The sequence below is a fragment of the Abramis brama genome (genome assembly GCF_963993115.1).
Source record: "Abramis brama genome assembly, chromosome: 1".
Taxonomy (NCBI): Eukaryota; Metazoa; Chordata; class Actinopteri; order Cypriniformes; family Leuciscidae; genus Abramis; species Abramis brama.
This window is the reverse complement of record NC_139963.1, coordinates 20,176,560-20,200,451: the sequence shown is the minus strand read 5'-3', so window position 1 is coordinate 20,200,451 and position 23,892 is coordinate 20,176,560. Positions and strand designations below refer to the sequence as shown.

Below are 23,892 nucleotides of genomic sequence, written 5' to 3'. Positions count from 1 at the left end.
GCAGGATTTTTTTTTATTTTTGAGAGAGAGATATATTAGTTTTTATTCAGCACGGATTCATTAAATTGTTCAAAAGTGACTGTAAAGAAATTTACATAAACATAAACTTTTACATAATAGTTACATAAACAGTTTCTACAGCACTACAACTGTTTTCAACATTGATAATAATAATAAATGTTTCTTGAGAACCTGAAGGATCATGTGACACTGAAGACTGGAGTAATGATGCGGAAAATCAGCTTTAAATCACAAGAATAAGGACATTTTACAATATAGTAAAATAGAAAATAGTTATTTTAAATTACTGTTTGACTGTATTTTATGTAATTTTTAATTAAAAGTGCTACCTTGGTGAACATAAGAGACCTCTTACAAAAATATGAACAATTCTGTTATTTAAATGGATCTACTTTATAATCCCAATCCTCAACCTTTCTTCCATTTGATTGTCAAATATAGACAAACAAGTGTTTACAGGACTGGCACTATTGTAATAGTCATTTTATTTTAGGGGTTAGGGGGCTAGAAGTTTGAGTTGACGTGTCTTAAAAAATGTTTGTGCATATAAGCATCCCGGCTCTGGGCTGATATTCCTCAAAAAGCTATATGGTATGGAAGCCTGTTTTTGTCTCAGAGTAAAAAAAAAAAAAAAAATTATTTTATTTTTTAAATAAACATAATTTGTGACATATAAAGCTGCAATTAAGCTTAGAAATAAAGTTATTTGTCTTTTTATTTTTTACTCTCAGGAATAAAAAGTCTTCCAAAATATAGGTAAACTACATCACAGACTAATAATCGTGACTACTCCTGTGTTTACATGCAAACCTAACATCATGTCAAACAAATGATTACAAAATACAGTCTTACAGAAGCACATCCATAAAAAAGATTTATTATGTACAAAAACATTCAATTATCTACATTCAATTCAAGATAATTTCCAGTAATAGTCTCATTCGTATCATAAATGCAATGTTTTCAATGTTGAAATACCTTTTTCCAACAAGGTTTAATGAGCAGAGACTATAAGACATTTGTAGTCTGAATTCCCTGAAAAGTGTAAACCACATGGGACTGTGGATCTGAGGTCTGTTCCGAACAGCCTAACATTGGCTCAACCAATGGCATTAGTTTGTGGCAGGAACTGGAAACCCGTTTGAAAACAATCCTTATGCCATTTGATTACGCTAAGGCAGCAAAACTTGTACATCAACTGTAAACAGCGCAGCTAATCTGGAAAAATCTGTGCATAGCTCTGCAAGATCTCTCCCACAGACACATTTGGAGTTTCATGAATAACATGTCTTAATACTCTTTTCAGTGCAAGTATAAAGTACAATACATGTTGTTCTTCAGTAAAACAATCGACATTTCTGATTGTTCTATTTAAGGCACTACAGTACAGATCAAACGTCATGAAATATGAAATGGCAGAGTTAATTCACCTCAACGGACGGCATAAAATGTCTTTCATAGTCCGAGACAAGTTGCTGGTCCCACCACTCTTCACCACCAGCGCCTTCCTCTTCATCAGTATCAACCATCTCACTGTACTCTTTTCTCCAGCTGTCCTGCTTTGAAATGTTTGGTCTGTTTGATTCCTTAGAGTCTTCCAACCACTTCTCCCCACCTACATTTATTCTGCCCAGTCCATCTGGCACCTGGAAATGTTGGGGTTCCACATCGATTAAAATCTTCTCCAGTTCATTCTCCGAGGGAGAGGAAGGTGTGTTGGGATGCAGGTTCTCCACGATCTCCAGCTCACAGATCTTCAGAGGCGTTTCCGACGGAGAACAGAGCCATGGCCATGCATGCTGGAAGAAAAGCCAAGATCACAGTTTAGAAGAACAAATATTCTACCATATTTATAAGGGTGACAATCTCTTTCATATAGCTTTATAAAACTTTAGATTCTTACCTGAAAGTTCATATGTTTAAATGATTTACTGTTTAATGGATCTGGGATCTTCTGGGAACAGTAACGTAACCTGTACCAAGACAGCAGATATTAATTTACCAAAGTGCGTCTAATTTACCAGTTGAGGACCTAATATAGTTCTTTTTGTATTCTTTGCTTAGGGGTGAAAAAAAGATGTACTATTTTTTACAATTCTAAAACACCAGTTAAGAAAGCATCTGATCATAGCGATGTGGGTATGTTTGCATGAGCTTTGCAATTCGGCACTCCAGCAAAGTCACGGCACGTTTATTTATATAGCGCTTCATACAATGGATAGCTTGGCATGGCAATGGTAAATAATAGGATGATATACAGTAGTCAATATTTGAAGTGGATCAAAAAAGTTCATCAAAGTTCTCCTAAGTCAAGAACAGGTATTGTTCAAAATTCATGTATAACTTTGATGAAAGGTTTTGTTTTGATCCACTTCAAATGTTGACTACTGTAGTTGGAATAATTTTTATCTGATAATTGAATGGAATGCAATTCACAACAGGGCCAAAATTATGTGGATTCCCCGAACCTGCTCATTAAGTGTAGAAGATTAAGATTAAGGTCAAGATTTATCCTCACAGAAATGACTAGACTAGTCAAGCTCACTATTTAGAAGGGGGCATCCATATACTTTTGGCAATATATTGTATGATGGAATTATAATGAAAGGTAATACTCACAATACCCATTTAAAAGCAATGACTAATATCAGGAAAGACAATGGTATGAATACAGCCATCAGTATTGAAGAAAAATAACCTAGGAGATGAGATGGAAAGAAATGACTGGTTAACTACCTGATGTTGAATTTTTGAACTACATACTGTATGCAAACAAAGACCTCTTAGTATTTTGGACAATGCATGCAATGTAAACCCCAAAGGAAGGAAGGAAGGAAGGAAGGAAGGAAGGAAGGAAGGAAGGAAGGAAGGAAGGAAGGAAGGAAGGAAGAAAGAAACAGCTCATCTTACTCTTTTCTTTAGGGGTGGAGAAAGTGGTGATGCTCCTCACGCCTTCACCAGCAGCGCTCACAGCGCTCACCCAGGCCTGGTACTGCCGGGACGGCTGCAGGTCTGACAGATGCATGCTGGTCCTGTCACTGCTCACGTTATACCCTGTTAAAGAGGCCAGAAGACAAAGATATACTCTACTGTTAAAACGTTTTTTTTTTTTAAAGAAGTCTCTTCTGCTCACCAAGGCTACATTTATTTCAGTGGTATTCAAATGGTGGACCTGTAGAAATGGTGAAAGGGCCCAGTAAAATTATGTCCCGCGGTCCAGATGGAACCAAGTACATATTTGTACCGGGCCATTTTACCGTTTCAACAGTTTAAAGTGAGCAGTGTGTCAAAACAATGGAGCTGTTCACACCAAAAGCGCCCAGGGTCATTTATTTCAGCGCTATATCCACTAATATTTTTATCTAGAGCCAAACTCGCTTCATTCAAGCTCTTTCCGTTCCGTGCGCGTCGCTTCTCTCTCCCGATAAAGACATTAAAGCTGCAGATGACGTGGCTATTTTAACAACAGTAGCAGAAACACGGTGAGCAGCAAAATAGATACTTTTGCTAAAACGCTGCAGAAAATCAAATGAGAATGCAGTAATTACAATTATTTTTTACATTTAGTGTTATTAAAAGCATTTCATAAAAAATAATGTTATAAACTGGAAAATTATTTAGAGATGGCAAGGGAAGACAAAAAACTTTGAAATGACTAGTTAACTTTGTTTTGTGCCCATGATGAGAGTTCTCATTATTAGTTTGTTTGTTTTAGAAGTTTATTACCTACTTGAGCAAAATATAAAAATGGTCCATTCTTTCCTTAAGAGGTAAACACTGCACCCCCCGCTTTCTTAGTCCCAAGGCCTTCTATGTGCCACTGCCATACATGGTTTAAATGTGAAATAAATAAATAAATAAATAAATAATAGCCGGATAAAACATCTGACCTTTTTTATATCCATATCCAGTTGAGAGAAATATATATTTTTTGGTAAATAGTGGTAAACATTCTTATACATCTATGCTTTGGCTCTTGGGGCCCAAGATTCCCATCTTTTATGAATATTTTGAGTGTTTAGGACTTATTCTTTTACAGTACTATGGCTGCGGTATTACTAAAGTATTGTCCGGACCTCTGCTGGGAAAGAAATATAGAGACTGAACTGAATTGAATACCCCTGATTTATTTGATCAAAAATACAGTAAAACAGTAATGCTGTTAAGTATTATTACAATTTAAAATAAATAATTATTTATTCCTATGATGGTAAAGCTGAATTTTCAGCATCATTACTCCAGTCTTCAGTGTCACATGATCCTTCAAAAATCATTGTAATATGCTGATTTGATGCTCAAGAAACATTTCTTATTATTATCAATGTTTAAGACAGTTGTGCCGCTTAATATTTTTGTCGAAACCGTGAAACATTTTATTCTAGGATTCTTTGATGAATAGAAAGTTCAAAAGAACAGCATTTATTAGAAAAATAATTCTTTTTGTAACATTAAAATTGTCTTTATGGTCACTTTTGGTCAATAAATAAAAGCATTTCTCTCTCTCAAAAAAATAAAAATAAAATCTTACTGACCCCAAACTTGGTAGTCTAAGTATTAATATTTCATGTTGCAATGTTGGTCAAATAATAGAAACTCAGGGTCTACAATATAATGAAAGTACTAAGCATTACTTTCTTAAGCCCGGGACACACTAAGCCGACGTCAAAGGACTAGCAGCGATTAAAGCTGACTGTGTTGTCGCCTCTCATCAGCTGCGTTTCGGCCAAAAAGCTGCGCTTGAACACACCAAAAGGACTAAAGGCGAATTTCAACTTGCACGTGTGTTCTGCTCCTGCATGTGAGGAAATACCTGACTATATCAACGGGTATCAATAGTCTATTTTCATCATTCAAAAAGGGAAACCGAGACTAGGACTGCAGATATACAAACCGTAAACAAAGCAGCGCTTGTTTACCATTTTGAAATATCAATCACACTGATCACTTTCTTCATTCCATTATGAAAATATTCATGCATTCGAACGCTCAGGTAAGATGATGTAAAATTATAACAGCCTTCTGTCTGTACCGTCTTGACCTCTTTGCTCGCTTTCTTCACTTTTCTCATTTGATAAGCTGAACAGCCAATCAGAGTTGGTTAGCTGTTCAATCAACATGCTGAATCGGTCAAAGAAACCCAGACGGCACCTGGCTAGAGCCAACGGTGCAGAACACACTGAAAAAACGAAGCCCTAGACGCTCAAAAACGGCCCTACATTAGTTTGGATTGTCCCGAGCTTAAGATTTACATTAAAGGAGAGATAATGGATTACCTGACTCATTGATGCCCACCAAGTAATGCAGGATGACACCTTTGCTCTCATGCACAGGGATAGGGCTCCACATCAGAATGACAGAAGAGTGAGAGACGATCTTCACAAGGAATTGTGGGACTTCAGGAGGAACTGGGCAGGGAGATAAAGAGATGATACCAATATGAAGGCTTGATGACTAGCAAATCTGATTACAGGATACTTTGTGCCCTAAAACTGCCACAACTAACTCAAAGTGAGAAAATGTTTTATGAATGGAATGCATTACACTTTTTTGAAATCAATCTAAGTGAATGGAATTGTTACACTATTCAAACTAATTATTGACAATGCAATATACTTCTACAGTGGATGTGTCTTTTGACAAATAAGCTTAATATTAAAACTGTTAATCAGGGGTGTATGTTTGTAAATACACACTGCTACTTAATTGTAATATCCATGTTATTTTTCTGAATTTTGGCTCTCTGTCGTATTGGACAATTTGCAATTAAAACGGAAAAGCCAGATTTTATTTGATGTCTTGTGGACTTTGGTCTGTTGTTAATAAAACAACCAAAAGTGCAGTCAGTAATTTAAGGGATGTCATACCTCCTTGAAGTGTGTATGCAATCGCTGACTTGAGGAAAGTGCTGTGGTTGTTGAAGACAGCATACAGTGACACATTATATGCTGTGTAGTTCCTGAAGTCACCTTTGGATGGAGACAAACGTGAAATCAATGTTAGGGTCGGAACAAATTACAGCTTTCTCTCTTTCACAAATCCACTTGTTTCACTATATTAGTGAAGACACTGCATAGACCTGCATTGATTTTACATTAGGTTAATGATATTTTCTATGGCCTAAAGCAACCCCCCTAAACCTACCCATTACAGAAACATGTGCAAAACACTAGATTTAAAGAAAAAAAATTGGCAGATTTTTTTTATCCTTTTTACTAGTGAGGACCACCAGTCCTCACTAGTCAGTTGTAATAATATTTCACTGAGGACATTTGGCCCTCACAAGTATAGCTAAAACCTGTACACACACACACACCTGTGATTGTGACAGATGTCTTGGTTCTGTTTACTCTGACCCAGCTCAGGCACGGACAGCGAGGTACTGACACGTACTGGACAACATACTCCAGGACACTGTCAGAGAACTGTGGGTGTACAGACCATGAGATCCGCAGTGTCTGTTTCTCACCCATTACACTCAGATACACCTCAGGTGTTGTCTGTCCTGCAGGGCATAAATATCATAGAAATGTAATTTTACACTACCATTCAAAGGTTTGGGATTGGCAAGATTTTTTAAAAAGAAGTCTCTCATGCTCAGCAAGGCTGCATTCATTTTATTAAAAATACAGTAATAACAGTATCATTGTGAAATATTATTGCAATTTAAAATAGCTGTTTTCTATTTTAATGTTTGTTTTCAAATATAATTTATTCCTGTACTTTCAATGCTGAATCAATTAAATGTGTCCTTGCTGAATAAAAGTGTTATTTCTTTCAAAAACATCTTACTATCTTTTTTAAAGGTAGTGTATATTGCATTTTATTATAAAAAAAAAAAAAAAAAGATATATATATATATATATATATATATATATATATACACAGTTGCAATCAAAATTATTACAACCCCCATTGCAAATCAGGTTTAATGGCAACATTTACAGACTTTCAACTGTTTGCAATGAACAAATCAAACAAAAGTAAATGAAATAGCTCAACACAACAAATGTTTCAAGTGGTTTCCCCAAATTCAATAGAAAATGCAACTTTTAATGACTTCTGCAGTCTCAAAATGATTCAACCCCTTCATGGCAAGCATCTTTAGTACTTGGTAGAACACACTTTTGCTTTTATGATCTGCTGCAAACGAGATGTATAACCAGACACCAGCTTCTGGCCGCGTTTCTGAGGAATCTTAGCCTATTCCTCATGAGCAATGGCCTCCAGTTAGTAATATTCTTGGGTTTGCGTGCTGCAACCGCCTTCTTCAAATTCCACTAGAGATGGGTTCAAGTCAGGTGACTGTGATGGCCACTGTAGAATCTTCCAAGACTTCTTCTGCAACCAAGCCTTGGTGGAATTTAAGGTATGCTTGGGATCATTGTCCTGTTGGAAGATCCAATGACGCCGAAGCTTCAGCTTCCTCACTGACGACATGACGTTTTATCCTAGGATTTCATGATACTTCAATAAATCCATCTTGCCCTCCACACGCTGCAGGTTTCCAGTAAAGATCCAGTTTTGTTTTATCGGTCCACAGAACAGAATCCCAAAACTTCTGTGGCTTATTTATGTGATTCTGAGCATATTGGAGCAGACTTTTATTGCGCTTTTGGGTCAGTAGTGGTGTATGTCTTGGAATTCTGGCATGGAAACCGCATGAGTTTAGTACATCTTGCTGCAGGTCTTTTGCTGTCACTCTAGGGTTTTTCTGAACCTGCCTTCTCAGCAATCTGGTTGCAGCCATTGGATAGCTGCGTTTTTCTGCCCTGTCCAGGTAGTTTAACCACTGTTCCTTTAACTTTGAACTTGCAAACTATGCTTTCAACTGCATCGCTAGGAACATTTAGTGCCTTCGCTATCTTTTTGTATTCTGTTCCTTGTTTGTGAAGGGCAATTATATATTCTCTTAACTTTTTGGACCATTCTTTTGACTTCTTTTGGCCATATTTCTAACTTGCAGTCAAACGTCACACTCAACAAACCTAACCAGTTCAGATATTTCATGTGTTCTAGCTCAAGCACACCTGGTGCAACTAATGAAGCCCTTGATTGTGTAGCTCAGGTGTGCTTGAGACATCACCTTTTTTGCAGATTTGTGCTGCTGTGAGGGATTCTATTCAGGGGGTTGAATAATTTTGAAACTGCAGAAGTCATTAAAAGTTGCATTTTCAGTCAAATTTGGGGAAACCACTTGAAAATTTGATATGGCTCAACACTTCAATTACTTTTGTTTGATTTGTTCATTGCAAACAGCTGAAAGTCATTTTGCCAATAAACCTGATTTGCAATGGGGGTTGAATAATTTCGATTGCAACTGTATATATATGTATATATTATAATATTATATTATAATATATATATATTGCATTTTTAAGTAGAACTTGAACAAAATGAGAGACAATGGCAAATGACTAATAATTTTGAAATTAAATATCAATTATAAGCTCAACATAACTTAATATAACTTTGAATCAGAATTTTGCATTGACATACCCCTCACAGGAAACGGCATGAATGTGGGGACGGACGTGCCCAGTGAGGTGTTGGCTGACACAAAAACTCCCACAACACCAATCTTGAGAGGGAAACGCATAAGCTGCAGGCAGTTCTTCTTGGTGCAGTGCTTACTTCCTGTGTCACTCTGCTGCCTGGTAACCTGCTTGATCTCAGTTCCATTTTTAAGCTTCAGTGTCACAATATAGTTGCTAATGTTCCCTCTAGCCTGAGACAGGGGCATTTCCTGAGAGACAGGAAATAATGTCAGACAGTCAAATTTCTACAGCTCATTCATGATGTAATGAATCGTGACCGACCCACTGAACAAGAACCCGTTAGAATGATGTATTATGGGAGTATAGCCTACTTTCCAATAGATGTTACAGGAGGAGTAGTCAGAATAAGGGGCACAATCACTCCAAACATCCAGCTGTCCAACCGGTGCTGAAAAGACAGAATATTACAGACAATTATCGTCATTGATTATTTTATATAATAGATTTAAAATGGAACGCTAGCATACTAAAAGCATACTGTGCAGTAGTATGTACTGTACACCATACCATTAAAAAAAAACTTAAAAATGATTCAAACATTCATACATACATACATATATACATATATATATGTTGGGTAAAAAGAACAGTAAAAACATTTATAATGATAAATATAAATCTGTTTCAAATAAATAAATAAGAACTGTTTTTTGAGCACCAAATCAGCATATTAGAATGATTTTCAACTTTGTCCTCACAGGAATAAATGACATTTTTAAATAATATTACAATAGAAAACAGAAACGGTTTGTTTTAACTGTTTTTGATCAAATAAATGTAGCCTTGGTGAACATAAGAGAAAAACATTTTTTAAAAATTAGCGACCACAAACTTCTGAACCATAGTGAAGAGTCAGAGTGGATTCGAAACATCGTGTTCACTCTTGTTTAAAACTGAATTGCGTGTGTATTTATTTAGCACTGATAACTGTATTCTGCTGCTGTGTGAATTTGAATCAAGATCATCCTCAAAAACAGTAAATGAGTGCATTAAAGGGTAACTAAACCCTAAAACAACTTTTTTTAGTTTATGATTGGTAAGACTGGGGCTTTATTATGCGGTTCATTGATTCAAGTAATTTTTTTGACATTTGGGTATAAAGTGTTTTAATTCTACAATATATGGTGTAAAAACGTCTAAGTGCTGCCCTCTTCAGGTTTAATGGTGGCTATTGCAGTTGAATTTTCCTATTGGAAGTTGTGGTGCCCTATGACAGAGGTTCCCAAACTTTTTGCCTCGGGCCCCCCCATACATATGGGTCACATCTTGCAAAATAACATATCTTCGTGTAGTTTCCCCTCATAGCAGTATCTGACAAATATGAGCAGCTGTGCTGCATTTGATATATCTGTCGATTCATCAAGTTGTAGGGAAAATTTTCCAGGTTTTTTTATACGATCAATAAGCTGAATCTTTATGTCGTTTGCCATGTCATCTATTCGTCGGGCAATGGTGTTATCTGACAGTGGGACCTGTTTAAGCTGACTCTATTTTTTCATTATCCATTGCTTGACACATGGCTATTGCTGCAGGGAGAATGAGCGTCTCGCCAATTGTGTGTGGCTTCTTAGATTTTGCAATGAAGTATGAAACTTCATAAGATGCAGCCTGGAGTTTGGTAGTTGTTGTAGTCTGTGTAGTCAATACTTGCTTTTGACCACGCAAATCTTGCGACGGAAAAAAACGATTGTTTTATCAATGTGTGTTGGGTGTTTGGTGTGTAAATGTCTCTTCATTTTCCCCAGCTTCAAACTGTCATTTGCTAGTACCTCTGGACACATTACACATTGTGGACGTGCATCCCCATCAACCTGGAGACACGTAAATCCATACCGAATGTAATCGTCTTGATATCTCCTTCGCTTTGTTGAATTTAAGTGGGCCTGCGAATGCTTGCGTTACCCTCGCACTTTCACTGGCGCCACTGTACCCCCCGCCAGGCTATGCACAGTTCCCACGGGTCTTTCGATCTGCCTTGGATCTGCCTCCACAGGTTCTGCCTCCTCTAGCTTCGGTGTGTCATTGTTAGATTTCGGTTCACCTGTGTTTGCTCCAGTTATTTTAGGCATAGAATCAACGATTATATTTTTACAAATCAGCCAACGATCCATCTTATTTTCTACACTCTGAAAAGTTTTGCTAGCTGCTAGCGGGTATTATTACCAGTTGAAACAAGATAGGCTATATCAGCTTTTAAAACTGTGATCGCCCCCTAGTGACAATTAAGGCAAAATACAAAAATTGGCATTAACCAGAATAACCAAACATAATTTTCCCTCTCAGCTTTTCACTCGCGCCCCCCAATGGTAACGTCACGCCCCCCTTTTCCAGCATTTTTAAAATATTGCCAGTGGGTGGAGTCAGGCTCTGACCAAGCGGCAACATTCTAATCTGAAAAATGAAGCCTACCCGGAAGTGCGAAAAACTGCAATACATCGAAAATCCGCTAGAGGGAGGTCCCAAAAGGGAGCAAATGTCCATATAGACCCTATGTTAAAATGTCCGTTTTCACAGCATAAATTCATGTTTTTACAGGTTGGTCCCATGGACTTTTATTGTATTTTTCGATAGGTTCCGAGTGCCTGACAACTGTGAGGGGGGTGAATTTTTTTCTAACTCATTAGTAGATCGTATTTAGATATAAAATTTATGACAAATAAGGGCGTGGTTAACTTTGATTGACAGCTTGATTGACAGCTGATAACGAGCATAGGCTGCGCCTTCATAACTTTATAAGCTATTTAACTTTACCGTTGTATGGTTAGACTAGAGCGCTGACTTTGTATGTTTGACTGAATTGTTTGAACAGATCTGTGTGGAGGAGTGGGCCAAAATCCCTCCTGCAGTGTGTGCAAACCTGGTGAAAAACTACAGGAAACGTTTGACCTCTGTAATTGCAAACAAAGGCTACTGTACCAAATATTAACATTGATTTTCTCAGGTGTTCAAATCATAGACTGTAAAAAATATGGACAAAGCGTCTGTGACGTCACCCATAGACTTTCTGAAGAACGGGTTTGAAGCCGTTTATGGGGGGTATGGGCGGCGCCATCTTGGAAAATCTTGGGAAATCCTAACCCCGCCCACCTTCTGACGCAGCGCGCGTCACTCAGCTCGCTCTGCTACTCCGGTTATCTCTGTATATTTTAGGCAACGAAATATGTTATAAAACACCATACTAACTCTTTTCGTTTTCATTTAAAGAAATCTTAAACATTATAGCCACACAAATGTGGTTCAGGCAACGCATATTGATTATATTCAACTGCACATAACGTTTGCCTATTTATGAAAAAACAAAATATAAAACACAAACCTGCCTCTTTTCATTTTAAATATAATATAAAAATATTAAACATTTTATGGTCCAGGCAATATGTGCATTTGTACTAAACAACAGATTTTGCAGTAAACAACATTACAGATCATCTTCGTTATATTAAAATTTAAAATGACAAAACTCAACCCAGTCTCTTTTTATTAAATTTCAGTTTTATCAATATTAGCCATTATAAAAGTATAAGTAAAAGCTATAAGAAGCTATACAAATAAAGCAAACAATTCAGTCAAACATACAAAGTCAGCGCTCTAGTCTAACCATACAACGGTAAAGTTAAATAGCTTATAAAGTTATGAAACTTCCCCTCAGCCAAAACGATTGCCCAGGGAACAAATTATAGATTCACGAGACCAAAAATCGGCCATTAGATATACACAAGACGCATTATATCTCATGTTTAACCACTACAGAGACGCCAGAGTCAGCGGCATTGGCGGCAAACCAACGAACGTCTAGGCGAGGAAAGGTTGCTCCAGGCGGGGTACATAAGCGCCGAGCGCCCGGTCATCGCTGGATCAACTGGATAAAATCTTCATAAATCTTTAAATAAACCACAGATTTGAGCTTTAAACAACTACATTCTCGCCTGAAAAACTCTTAAAACTACATTTCATGATACAGAAACAGTAGTATTATATGTCAACTGTATTAAAAAATGGCGCTTCTTATGTTGTCATTCTCCGTGGCGCTGCCTTGTCAGCTGTCAATCAAGCTGTCAATCAAAGTTAACCATGCCCTTATTGTCATACATTTTATATCTAAATACGATCTAAACTAACGAGTTAGAAAAAAATTCACCCCCCTCACAGTTGTCAGGCACTCGGAAGCTATCGAAAAATACAATAAAAGTCCATGGGACCAACCTGTAAAAACATGAATTTATGCTGTGAAAACGGACATTTTAACATGGGGGCTATGGACATTTGCTCCCTTTTGGGACCTGCCTCTAGCGGATTTTCGATGTATTGCAGTTTTTCGCACTTCCGGGTAGGCTTCATTTTTCAGATCAGAATGTTGCCGCTTGGTTCAAATACTTATTTGCAGCTGTATCATACAAATAAATAGTTAAAAAATCATATATTGTGATTTCTGGATTTTTTTTATTTTTATTATGTCTCTCACAGTGAAAATGCACCTACGATGACAATTTCAGACCCCTCCATGATTTCCAAGTGGGAGAACTTGCAAAATAGCAGGGTGTTCAAATACTTATTTTCCTCACTGTATGTATAATAGTTCATTTTTCAACTTTAAAGTGGTAGTTTCTTTCGTTCATGATTTTTTCTGTTTTTTTTTCTAAATAAAAATCAGTACATTTATTCTCGTTTTTTTTATTTTTGTCTATTTAAATTCTATTTACAAACTCACCACACACAATAATGGTAAATAACTGTAGTTTGTTGAAAGCTTATTTTTTTCTGAAAAAGATGACACCTTGCACATGAAGATAGCACATTGTTTAGAATTTTACAGTCAAAAAATCTAATTATGTGAAAAACACCTATTTTAGCTTCAGGTTCTAAAGGGTTAATGTCCTAAATGAATGGATAATGTGTGTTTTTCTCTGACCTGCAGGGGGCGTTCTGACTGAAAACACTGAACTCCAGTTACTCATGACTTTCTCTTCATATCCACAGTGGCAGCGAACAAGAAAACAGTACTCTGTGAATGGCTGAGAATCCTCCAACGGAAACATGGACTGGAAATCATCCTCCTGCACAATTAAAATTCAACAATTGGTTTAACTAGAACAATTTATTAAAGGTTCAGTTCCACCTAAAATTTTAATTCTGTCACCATTTAGGCTACTCACCCTCAATGGTGTTCCTAATGAGTTTGGGTGAACTAAATCTTACAACTAGTATTGACAAATCTCTGACACTATGAAAACTATTCAATTATTGGCAACACTATTATGATGGTCCACTTTAGACATTCTACTAACTATAAGCAACTTTGCAACTACATTTCAACTACCAGTCATTAGAGTGTTATTAGACGGTCTGCGTAATCAGGGCTGCCAACTTTTGAGTTTAGCTTGGAGTGTTGTGATTGTCAAAACACTTGGATTTTTGAAGTTTAATAGTTATGTTTACATGGTACGATGACTGGTAGGCTACTGTGCTTGACTTAATTTCAATTCATAAACATGTAAGTCAATTCCAATCTTGATTCAATATTGATTCATTTGGATAAATATCAGATACAGTAGCTACATGTTAATTTTTTTTAAATTCTCTCAACTAATGCTGTCCTCTTTGCTCCGTGATTTTTCACTGCGTGAGAAAATGGATGTGTGGCGTGGGAACTTGAGAACTGTGCGAATCTCACGCTAAATGCGTGAAAGTTGGCAGCCATGAGGCTTAATATCTGCTATAACTTTAATTTGATGCTCCACCAACAGACATTCTACTGACTATAAGTAACTTCGCAACTACATGTCAACTTATTATACAAACTAACCCTAACCATAACAGTCTACTAATACTCTAATGAGAGTTAGTTGACAAAGTCACATTGAAATGAACAATTTATTAGTTGAACACTCATTAACATTAACACTCTATTCTACTCTACATTCTACTCTATTTCTATTAACCATTTTTTCCTTTTCTTTTTTCATGTATAAAAAAAACTTGCTAGGTGTACTTTCCTAGACTAATTGGTACTTGTCACAGCACTACGGTGTACATTTTAGGACATCCTCAGACCTCAGACATATGTAGACAAGGCATCATGCCTCAGACTAAAAGGCTTCAGTCATTGGACAAAACGGCATCGCGCCTCAGACTGAAAAGCTTCAGGTCTCAGGAAAAACAATGTCAGGTGTCAGGTCTCGTACAATTAGGCATCAGATGAAACAGCCTCAGACTAAAAGGCATCGGACGAAACGGACTCAGATGGAGTTTGGAGGTTCGCATTGCCCCGCCCCATGTGACATCACATGTACGCGATTCATAGCTCGAAAGAACGCTTTACTTGATACATTTCTGAAGTCTCTAAGGTTGATTAAAAACAAGAAAAGTGACAGATTCTTGAAATATTATGATGATATTTTTGACAATACCACTGATGCATAATGTTTCCTCTGTGTATGTCTTTTATTTATTTATTTATTTTATATATGTGAAGCTTTACATATACTTGATATAATTTAATTCCTGTAGAAGTTCTATGTCCTTTATATCCGCTTGTTATCTGATACATATTCAATAAAAGAAAAAAAAGAAAAAGAAAAAAAGAACGCTTTACTTCACGATAGTTTGCCAACATACAAGCTAGCTGAATATGTCATCTAACTTTTTAAACGTGCAAATAAAACTCGTGAAATGCATGTTCTCTTCTGCATACAGCATAATTAGTGTAACATTTAATTAAAGCATATATATATTATATATATATATATATATATATATATATATATATATATATATATATAGGCTATATATATATATATAGGCTATATATACTGTATATTATATGCTTTAATTAGGCTAAATGTTAAAACATGCCCTCGCGAAATGCATGTTCTCTTCAACATAATTAGTGTATAAACAGTACAGGCCAAAAGTTTGGAAACATGACTGTTTTTAATGTTTTTGAAAGAAGTTTCTTCTGCTCATCAAGCCTGCATTTATTTGATCAAAATGTAATATTGTGATATATTATTACAATTTAAAATAATTGGTTTTCAATTTATTATACTTTAAATTATCATTTATTTCTGTGATGCAAAGCTGAATTTTCAGCATCATTACTCCAGTCTTCAGTGTCACATGTGACATCCAGTCTATCACATGATCCTTTAGAAATCATTCTAATATTCTGATTTATTATGAGTGTTGGAAACAGTTCTGCTGCCTAATATATTTGATGAATAAAAGGTTAAAAAGAACTGCATTTATTCAAAATAAAAACAACATTTTCTAATAATAGAAATCTTCTTTACAGGGGCGGATCTAGAAAAATATTATGGTGTGGCGAGAGGGGTGCAGGAATTTTTGAGGGGTGGCAACATATGGCAGACGTATATATACTGAATTTAATCACAGTTAAATTGGCCATAATTTTTAATTCGTTGCTGCCAACTGGGGTGATCCGCCCCTGCTTCTTTACTATCACTTTTTATCAATTTAACACATCCTTGCTGAATAAAAGTATTGATTTATTTCAAAAAAAGAAAGAAAAAAATTACTGACCCCAAAATTACTGACCAGTGTATATTGTTGTTACAAAAGATTTATATTTTTAAAACATTTGCTTCTTATTTTATTTTTATTTTTTTACGTTTTATTCATCAAAGTATCCTAAAAATGTATCACAGGTTATGAAAAAATATTAAGCAGCAGAACTGTTTCCAACTTTGATAATGAATCATCATATTAGAATGATTTCTAAAGGATCTGGAGTAATGATCCTGAAAAATCAGCTTTGCATCACAGAAATAAATGATAATTTAAAGTATAATAAATTGAAAACCAATTATTTTAAATTGTAATAATATATCACAATATTACATTTTTTCTGTATTTTTTATCAAATAAATGCAGGATTGATAAGCAGAAGAATCTTCTTTCAAAAACATTCTCTCTGTCCTAGCATGTATCCCATATTTGTATAGGGTTAAAAACTTTTTTTGTTAAAAAAAAAAAATTGTATAGTTTCAAAAATTTTGGCCTGTACTGTATACAGTATATATATATATATATATATATATATAGCTATGTATATATTATATGCTTTAATTAAATGTTAAAACAGTGTAACATTTAATTAAAGCATATATATATATATATATATATATATGCTTTAATGAAATGTTACACTAATTATGTTTTTTACAGAAGAGAACATGCATTTCGCAAGTTTTATTTGCACATTTAAAAACTTAGATGCCATATTTCAACTTGCTAGTTTGTATGTTGGCAAACTATCGTGGAGTTAAAGCGTTCTTTCGAGCTATGAACCGCGTACATGTGATGTCATATGGGGCGGGGCAATGCGAATCTCCAAACTCCATCTGAGTCCGTTTCGTCTGATGCCTTTATGTCTGATGCCTTTTAGTCTGAGTCCGTTTCGTCTGATGCCTTTATGTCTGATGCCTTGTAGTCTGAGTCCGTTTCGTCCAATGCCTTTTAGTCTGAGTCCGTTTTGTCTGATGCATTTATGTCTGATGCCTTTTAGTCTGAGTCCGTTTCGTCTGATGCCTTTTAGTCTGAGTCCGTTTCGTCTGATGCCTTTTTGTCTGAAGCTGTTTCATCTGATGCCTAATTGTACGAGACCTGACACCTGACATTGTTTTTCCTGAGACCTGAAGCTTTTCAGTCTGAGGCGCGATGCCGTTTTGTCCAATGACTGAAGCCTTTTAGTCTGAGGCATGATGCCTTGTCTACATATGTCTGAGGTCTGAGGATGTCCTAAAATGTACACCGTACTGCACATATTGTATTACATATTGTTGCCCTATTGTTGGTTTGATTGCTTCTAGTGCTCCCCTCACTTTGGATAACAGCGTCTGCTAAATGATTAAATGCAAATCAATGAGAGTTAGTAGACATGTACTTGCAAAGTAACTTATAATTAGTAGAATGTCTAAAGTGGACTGTCAAAATAAAGTGAAACCGAGCTATCTTTGATTGCATTCTTACAGTCATAACAAAAATCAATTTACATTAAAAAGCAAACAAAGTGAAAAATGTGTTTGTCCTACTAAGGCCTGGTTTAAAATCTACACTTTTTGTTTTACTAAGATTTGTATTTTAATAATCCAATACTGATTCTTAAAACCCAAAGATCCATCTTTTAATCTACATCTGTTTTAATGGATGTGATTATACTTCATTAAACTTTACGCACACCTCTGATTCTGCAGATGAATGGATTTTCTTCTGGACTAACTCACTACAGAAACTCACTTTTGAACACCTGAGTGAAAATGCCAATGAAGCCAGTGACACCAATCTTTAAATATTCTGAATCAGAATCGGATAATAATTTTGTGAATGAGAACTGAATCAAATTAAATGGGATTTTCCATTCCTCCTCTCACCTGAATCCAGTCCAGCATGTAATCGTGTGCGCGGTATTGCACTTGACACGTCTTGTCTAAGGGGCCCACACTGATACAGTCCATGTTCCAGTAGATCACCAGCGGCATGAAGGTGTGGGTAATATAGTCGGGGGGGTCTGGACGAACTAAAAAATTAAAAAGCAGGGAAAAGATTTAAAGCTAGAACTAAGCATTTAAATTCATTATTTTTCTAAGTGATGAAACTTACAGTTTTTGCCTGCAAGTTTCATTAACTTGAGCAACACTACCATTCAAAAGTCTGGGCTCTTAGTCTCTTATGATCAATAAAGGCTCAATTTATGACCATGTCTACACTAACCACATTTGAAAACAAATATTTTTCCTCTATGTTTTGGCCTTCCATTCACACTGAGAAGAGCTTTTTGAAGACACTATCCCAAGTGGCTAAATTTGAAAACACCATTTTTGCGATGACATATTTAGTAATGTCACATATATTATATTGATAGTTATCTATGTGTACTGGCATTGTAGTTCCTGCTGTTCATTTACATAGTGTTTAAGCACACCAAAAGTCAGCACACCAAAGCTCCAAAATATGCAAAAAATTTAATTCAACAACACGGAGTGAGTCCACTATTAGATTTTGTGCAAATTTTGGTGCTTTGGTGTGCTGACTTTTTTCTGTTTTTTCTGTTATTTCTTTTGTCGAGCACCCAGCCCGGACCATATTTTTGACAGTGATATGCGTGCTTTGGTCTTGTTTTTGCATAATGTATTAAAAATAAATGTTACTTTGTTCAATCTTCAAATTATGTTCCTGCAAAATAGAAGACAGAAAATGTACCTGCTATTGCTGTTCTGTGTCAAAACATGAGCGCAATTGCGTTTCCATACATGGAATGGTGATTGAATGCGACCTGGACACACTAGAAGTGGTGAGAGATTTTGCTAATAAAGCGATCGTGTCAGAAGAATAGCCTGAGAACTTTATTATGTCTGGTCCCGCTGTATCATTTCAGTGAGCTTTTATTATAATTTACACATGCACAATAAGATGACTTAAGCTTTTTTAACGTTAGTTAAAACGCCATTTTCAAATGTATCCACATAAATGTAGACGTTGTCTATTTGATCAAAACTTAAAATATTATAAAATACTGTTAAAATAACTTTATTTGTGTGATCAAAGCTGTGATTTACAGCATTAGGCTACTCCAGTCTTCAGTGTCACATGATCCTTCAGAAATCATTCTGATATGTAGCAAGGCAGCATGGGGAAACCCAGGCTATCTGATATGCTGATTTGATGCTCAATAAACATTTATTATTATTAATGTTGAAAATGGTTGTGCAGATTTCTTTAAAAAAGCACTTTGATTAGTACTGTATATCGAGGGAGAAGAGAGAGACTCTGGCTCTTTTTTTTAAACATTTATTAATAATAATCATCATCAGAATAGTGTGTATACTGACTAGTCAAGTCAAGTCATCTTCATTTATATAGCGCTTTTAACAATGTAGACTGTTTCAAAGCAGCTTTACAGAGATAAACGTATAATTTAAGGTAACAGAGATTGTTTTGGCTTTATAGCGGTTCTTTAATAAAGTTATTTTCCAGCTAAAGTTAGTTTTGATTGATTCGCTTCCGTCGCAACAATCATTTGTTATTAAATTAGGGGCCGCTAAGACGACACCATCCTCTCTACACAGCGTTTGAATATATGTGCGCAGGTTTGTAATTCCCTACAAACCAAGCCTAAACAAAGTACTGGTCTTTCCTTATAAATTTTGATACAGAATTTTATTTTATTTTGTCACTTCGGGGTAGGTACGCGAAACGAATTTTCCCGACAACGCTTTATCTGTAGAGTGGTAAAGGGATCCTCGTCTCTCCCTATGGAGGATCCCTTTATCACTCTACAGATAAAGCATTATCGGGAAAATTGACTACTGTGCTTCAAATGCAGCCAATAAATGCACATGCACATGGTTCAGAGAAATGGTTTACAATAGAGTAAACATGACTTACTGATATGGCCTGTGTTGAAGACAGACTCTTCAGATTGTGCAGAACCCAACACATTTTTGGCAGTGACCCATGCTGTAATGTAAGTGCTTTTTATATACTCCTTTCGGCTTATGACCACATTCTCTTGATCGCTCTCCCTTGAGGTAATGTTCCTGAATATAAACACAAAAAAGGTTCAAGTTAATCTTTTATATTTGAAGTTTAAATATGTTGATTATGAAGTTATGATATGAAGTTTAGATATTTAATTTGAATTATTAGTCATTTGCGATTGGACTTAGGAGGTTTGACTTCTGATTTGACAAAGTTTTGACTTCTTATTAGTAAGTGAACACTGTCACACCTTGTCACACCATCTTTCCAGTGAAGAGTGTAAATGGTTGGAATCATTGTCTCATTGGATTTCGTCCAGGAGCAGTGAATGTCTTCTTCATTCGAGTCTTCAATCGCACAATTAGGGCGGGATGGGGAAGAGGGTGGATCTGTAAAAGATGGAAAACTATTCTTGAGGAAAGCCAACAAGTAACGTATAGGTAAAGAGAAGGGAAATAAAAACAAACAAAGCCATAATAGCCAACACAAAGAGCTGCACCTTTAATTTCAAGACTGAGAAAACAGGAAGTCACATGTGTAAATCTGCAAAAGTAAGCTGCCAGTGTTCACACACTTCCCCTCCTTGTCTAATTTTGGACATCATTTAAACACAAGCATTTCTCAAAGAATGTTCCAGACTCAATTCAGATTAAGCTCTGTTACCAAATAAAATTATTTACAGTTACACATTTGGCTAATGCTTGTATCCAAAACTACTTAAATTGCATTTAAGGTATACATTTTATCAGTTCATGCATTCCCTGGGATTTTAACCCATGCTCTACTGGTTGAGCTACAGCAACACAACTTTCAGTAATGCACTTACAATGGAAGCCAATGGGGCAAGACATCCTAGAGAGCTTAGAAACAAAAAATATGCATCTTGTATTTGCACTGATATGAAAATTTTGCCCGATACTGTTAACCGATAATTCTTTATATCTGAAAGCCGATAACCGATATCTTGGCCGATAAATCTACATTTTTATATCATTTTTTGAGAGCCAGATTACAAAAACAAAAGCCTCACCATTACCATGTCCCAAGCACACAATTATAATGTTCTCATTATAATTTTATGTAGCCTATATGACAGACTTTCCTATTTTTGAGGTGATACCAATCATATTTCAAGCAATTCAAAACCATTATGGAAAACAGTGTGCATCTGAAGTGTCTCAACTGAAGGGAATAATCCATTCTTTATCAGCTTTAATATATCAGGCAAATTTTCGTATTGGGCCGATAATGAGAATAATAAAAATGATCATATATCGGCAATACCGATGTGGTGGCTGATATATCATGCATCCCTATTTCGGTTCATTAATGTGTGTTATTTTGGCTGTAAGGTTCTGCTTTACATTTTATGGTTATGAGTAACAAAATCCTGTGTATAATTACTTAGTTTTTCTTTGTAAACAATTCCCTTCAGGGATCCTTGTGTGTGTGTGTGTGTGTGTGTGTGTGTGTGTGTGTGTGTGTGTGTGTCATGTGAACATAGACACTTGTACATAAAACTTATGAAACCCAGAACATTCCCAGATTCAGTAATGAAGTCATTGTTGATAAATGATCAATTCTGTTATACTCACAGCCTCCTCTTACTGTTACATTGCAGGTATCGTCTGTTTTTCCATTGCACACGCAGCGAATATCTCCTGTATGTTCTCTTGCGATAGAGAAGTTGAAGGTTTCTTTGGTACTGACACATATGCTGGGTAACAGATGCCCCGGCGTGATAACATAAAGCTGGAAGAGATCACAACTTTTTGCTCTTCCCCGTTCACTCGTGTGGCACACAACGGACACATTGTGTCCAACAGGATGAGCTTGATTCCACCAGCAGTTTACATCCACTTCAAAAGAGGCTGAATAAATAAAGAAGACAATGAAAGGCAACAAGAACAGACTGGGAGCAAAGATGCAGACTTGCACTCAGTTCCACAAAAAACATGCATATTTTTGACATGATTTGAATATTTAATGTATGTGAAAACTGATTAAAAACAAATTTGTATAAAGTTAAAGTTGCCTAAAAAGTATTTGGACACTTAATGTATAAATGTTACTGGAATAGATGTCAACTAATGCTGCTAGAGCTTCACTTTTGTAAGGTATTTTGCTATTAGTACTGTTATGTCTGAAACTGTGATGTTTCATCATTTAAAAACTTATTTTTGTGAAAGGTGTGCTATATTTTATTATATATTAAGATATAAAATACATATTTTATTATATTCATTTCCCGAAAAAAGCATAATAGTCACAGAATTTATGATAGAATAAAATATTCCACACACACACACACAAAATGTTTTGCTCACCTTGAGAGCATATCCACATGTGAAGTAGCATAAGAAAATTTAATTTTACATTCTGCCATGCCATCGCTCACGGCATCCGCGCACGCAAAAAAAGTCCGGTATTACGCAACGTTCCGTTAACCGAGTAATAGCACGTTTACGGGAAGTCCAGGCATTTGTTTGTTTCGCTGCTAAGTGACATCGCTGACAGCATTAAGGAGCACATGAAAGTTCTTCAGCCGGTCCACTTAAAAGTAATCACTTAATAACGCCATTCTCTACAGCCTGGAACGAGCATTTTCTATTTCTTGTTGTATTGTTCCCTTATGTTTGTTACAGCTAAAGTTTTCCGTCGCTTTAGTTGCACTCGCTGTGCTCGTCCTTCTTCCGACAACCTCGAAGTCAGTGAACTCGCTGTACAATCCACGCCTGTACGTGAGCTCGCGGCGGCACGAGGCAAGCCCACATCGTCACTACTACGCAAAACCGTTGACCAATCAGATCACGGGGGAAAATACTCTGCACGTTCCTTTGGTTCATTTTTACTGACATGTGCCTTGCTTAAAACTCATTTTATCTGTATTTCTCAATGCCATTGTAGATGTATATTCTGTTTTTGTTACGTTCTTGGTGTTCAATAAAAAAATTAAAAAAAAACTTCCTTTGGTTCCTTCCGTTACATGAACTTGATCTCGTGTGCTGCAGTGAGGAGCTACTGGATTCCTTCAGTACAGTAAAATGAACTTTAGCAAAAGGGGAAACTGCTTGACTAAGTTAGTTTGTTTCTGTGAGACTATGCGCCAACTAAACTCACACTGTATATAACTGGTCAACTAAAAATGTGCTTTACATGGTATCTTCTAAATAAACTGGTTTTTATTCAAGTCAAAAATATTATTTAGTAAGAAAAAATGGATCCACTTTTGATTACACTGGGTCAGACTCAACCATAGCTCTTTTATATCGGCTTTGCTTTGCTTATTGTGCTGTGCCTGTGCGGATTGGCTCATTTGATTTGTCAATGCATGATTAGTCATGGTGGGCATCCAGGAAGTGGTTATTTTGTTGTTGTTGTTGGTTTTTTTTTGTGTGTGTGGAAATTGTCCATTCTAAACGATTTTTTAGCTTCCCCTTTTGAATGGAGTAGACACTGTCCAAATGTCTGCAACTAATGAAAGCACTTATGTGTGGTATTTTTCCTTATTTAAGACAAAAGGGCAGGATTTGTTTTTTTTAGCATTTGATATGTCTCCCATAATATTTCACCTCTAATTTCAGGATGTTCCAAATACCATCTTGTGCTTCAATTAATTTAACATTAAATATCTGGGTTACACTTTACATTTGTCTCATTAATGTATTCACTAACATGAACTAACAATGAGCATTACATTTGTTACAGTGTTATTGATCTTTATTAATGTTAGTTGCTAAAAATCCAGCTGTTCATCGTTTGTTCATGTTCGTTCAAAGACTAGTGCATTAACTAATGTTAACAAAATACTTTTGATTTT

The 23,892-nt window shown here is 36.0% G+C and overlaps 1 protein-coding gene across 1 annotated transcript; it reads right to left on the bottom strand.

Annotated features, from left to right (window-relative positions):
* Positions 1-882: 882 nt before the first annotated feature.
* On the bottom strand, positions 883-22,811 carry il12rb2l (interleukin 12 receptor, beta 2a, like). The gene is made up of 15 exons (XM_084129858.1): positions 22,400-22,811; positions 21,668-21,943; positions 20,323-20,461; positions 19,980-20,131; positions 17,966-18,111; positions 13,486-13,630; positions 8,888-8,964; positions 8,518-8,764; positions 6,335-6,523; positions 5,886-5,987; positions 5,295-5,426; positions 2,932-3,075; positions 2,641-2,719; positions 1,925-1,994; positions 883-1,820 (listed from the first exon to the last, which is right to left on the bottom strand). Exons 1-15 carry the CDS (start codon positions 22,461-22,463, stop codon positions 1,443-1,445), a joined length of 2,340 nt encoding a protein of 779 aa, XP_083985984.1. The 5' UTR covers positions 22,464-22,811; the 3' UTR covers positions 883-1,442.
* Positions 22,812-23,892: the final 1,081 nt, after the last annotated feature.

Bases quoted from the DNA above. Each gene is read 5' to 3' on its own strand.
- il12rb2l (XM_084129858.1), bottom strand. From the start codon at position 22,463: ATGGCATGGCAGAATGTAAAATTAAATTTTCTTATGCTACTTCACATG. The intron at 20,462-21,667 runs GTGAGTATAACA...CATCTTTTACAG, and splicing joins TGTAACAGTAAGAGGAGGCT to ATCCACCCTCTTCCCCATCC. The intron at 8,965-13,485 runs GTCAGAGAAAAA...CTGTCTTTTCAG, and splicing joins AGTCAGAACGCCCCCTGCAG to CACCGGTTGGACAGCTGGAT.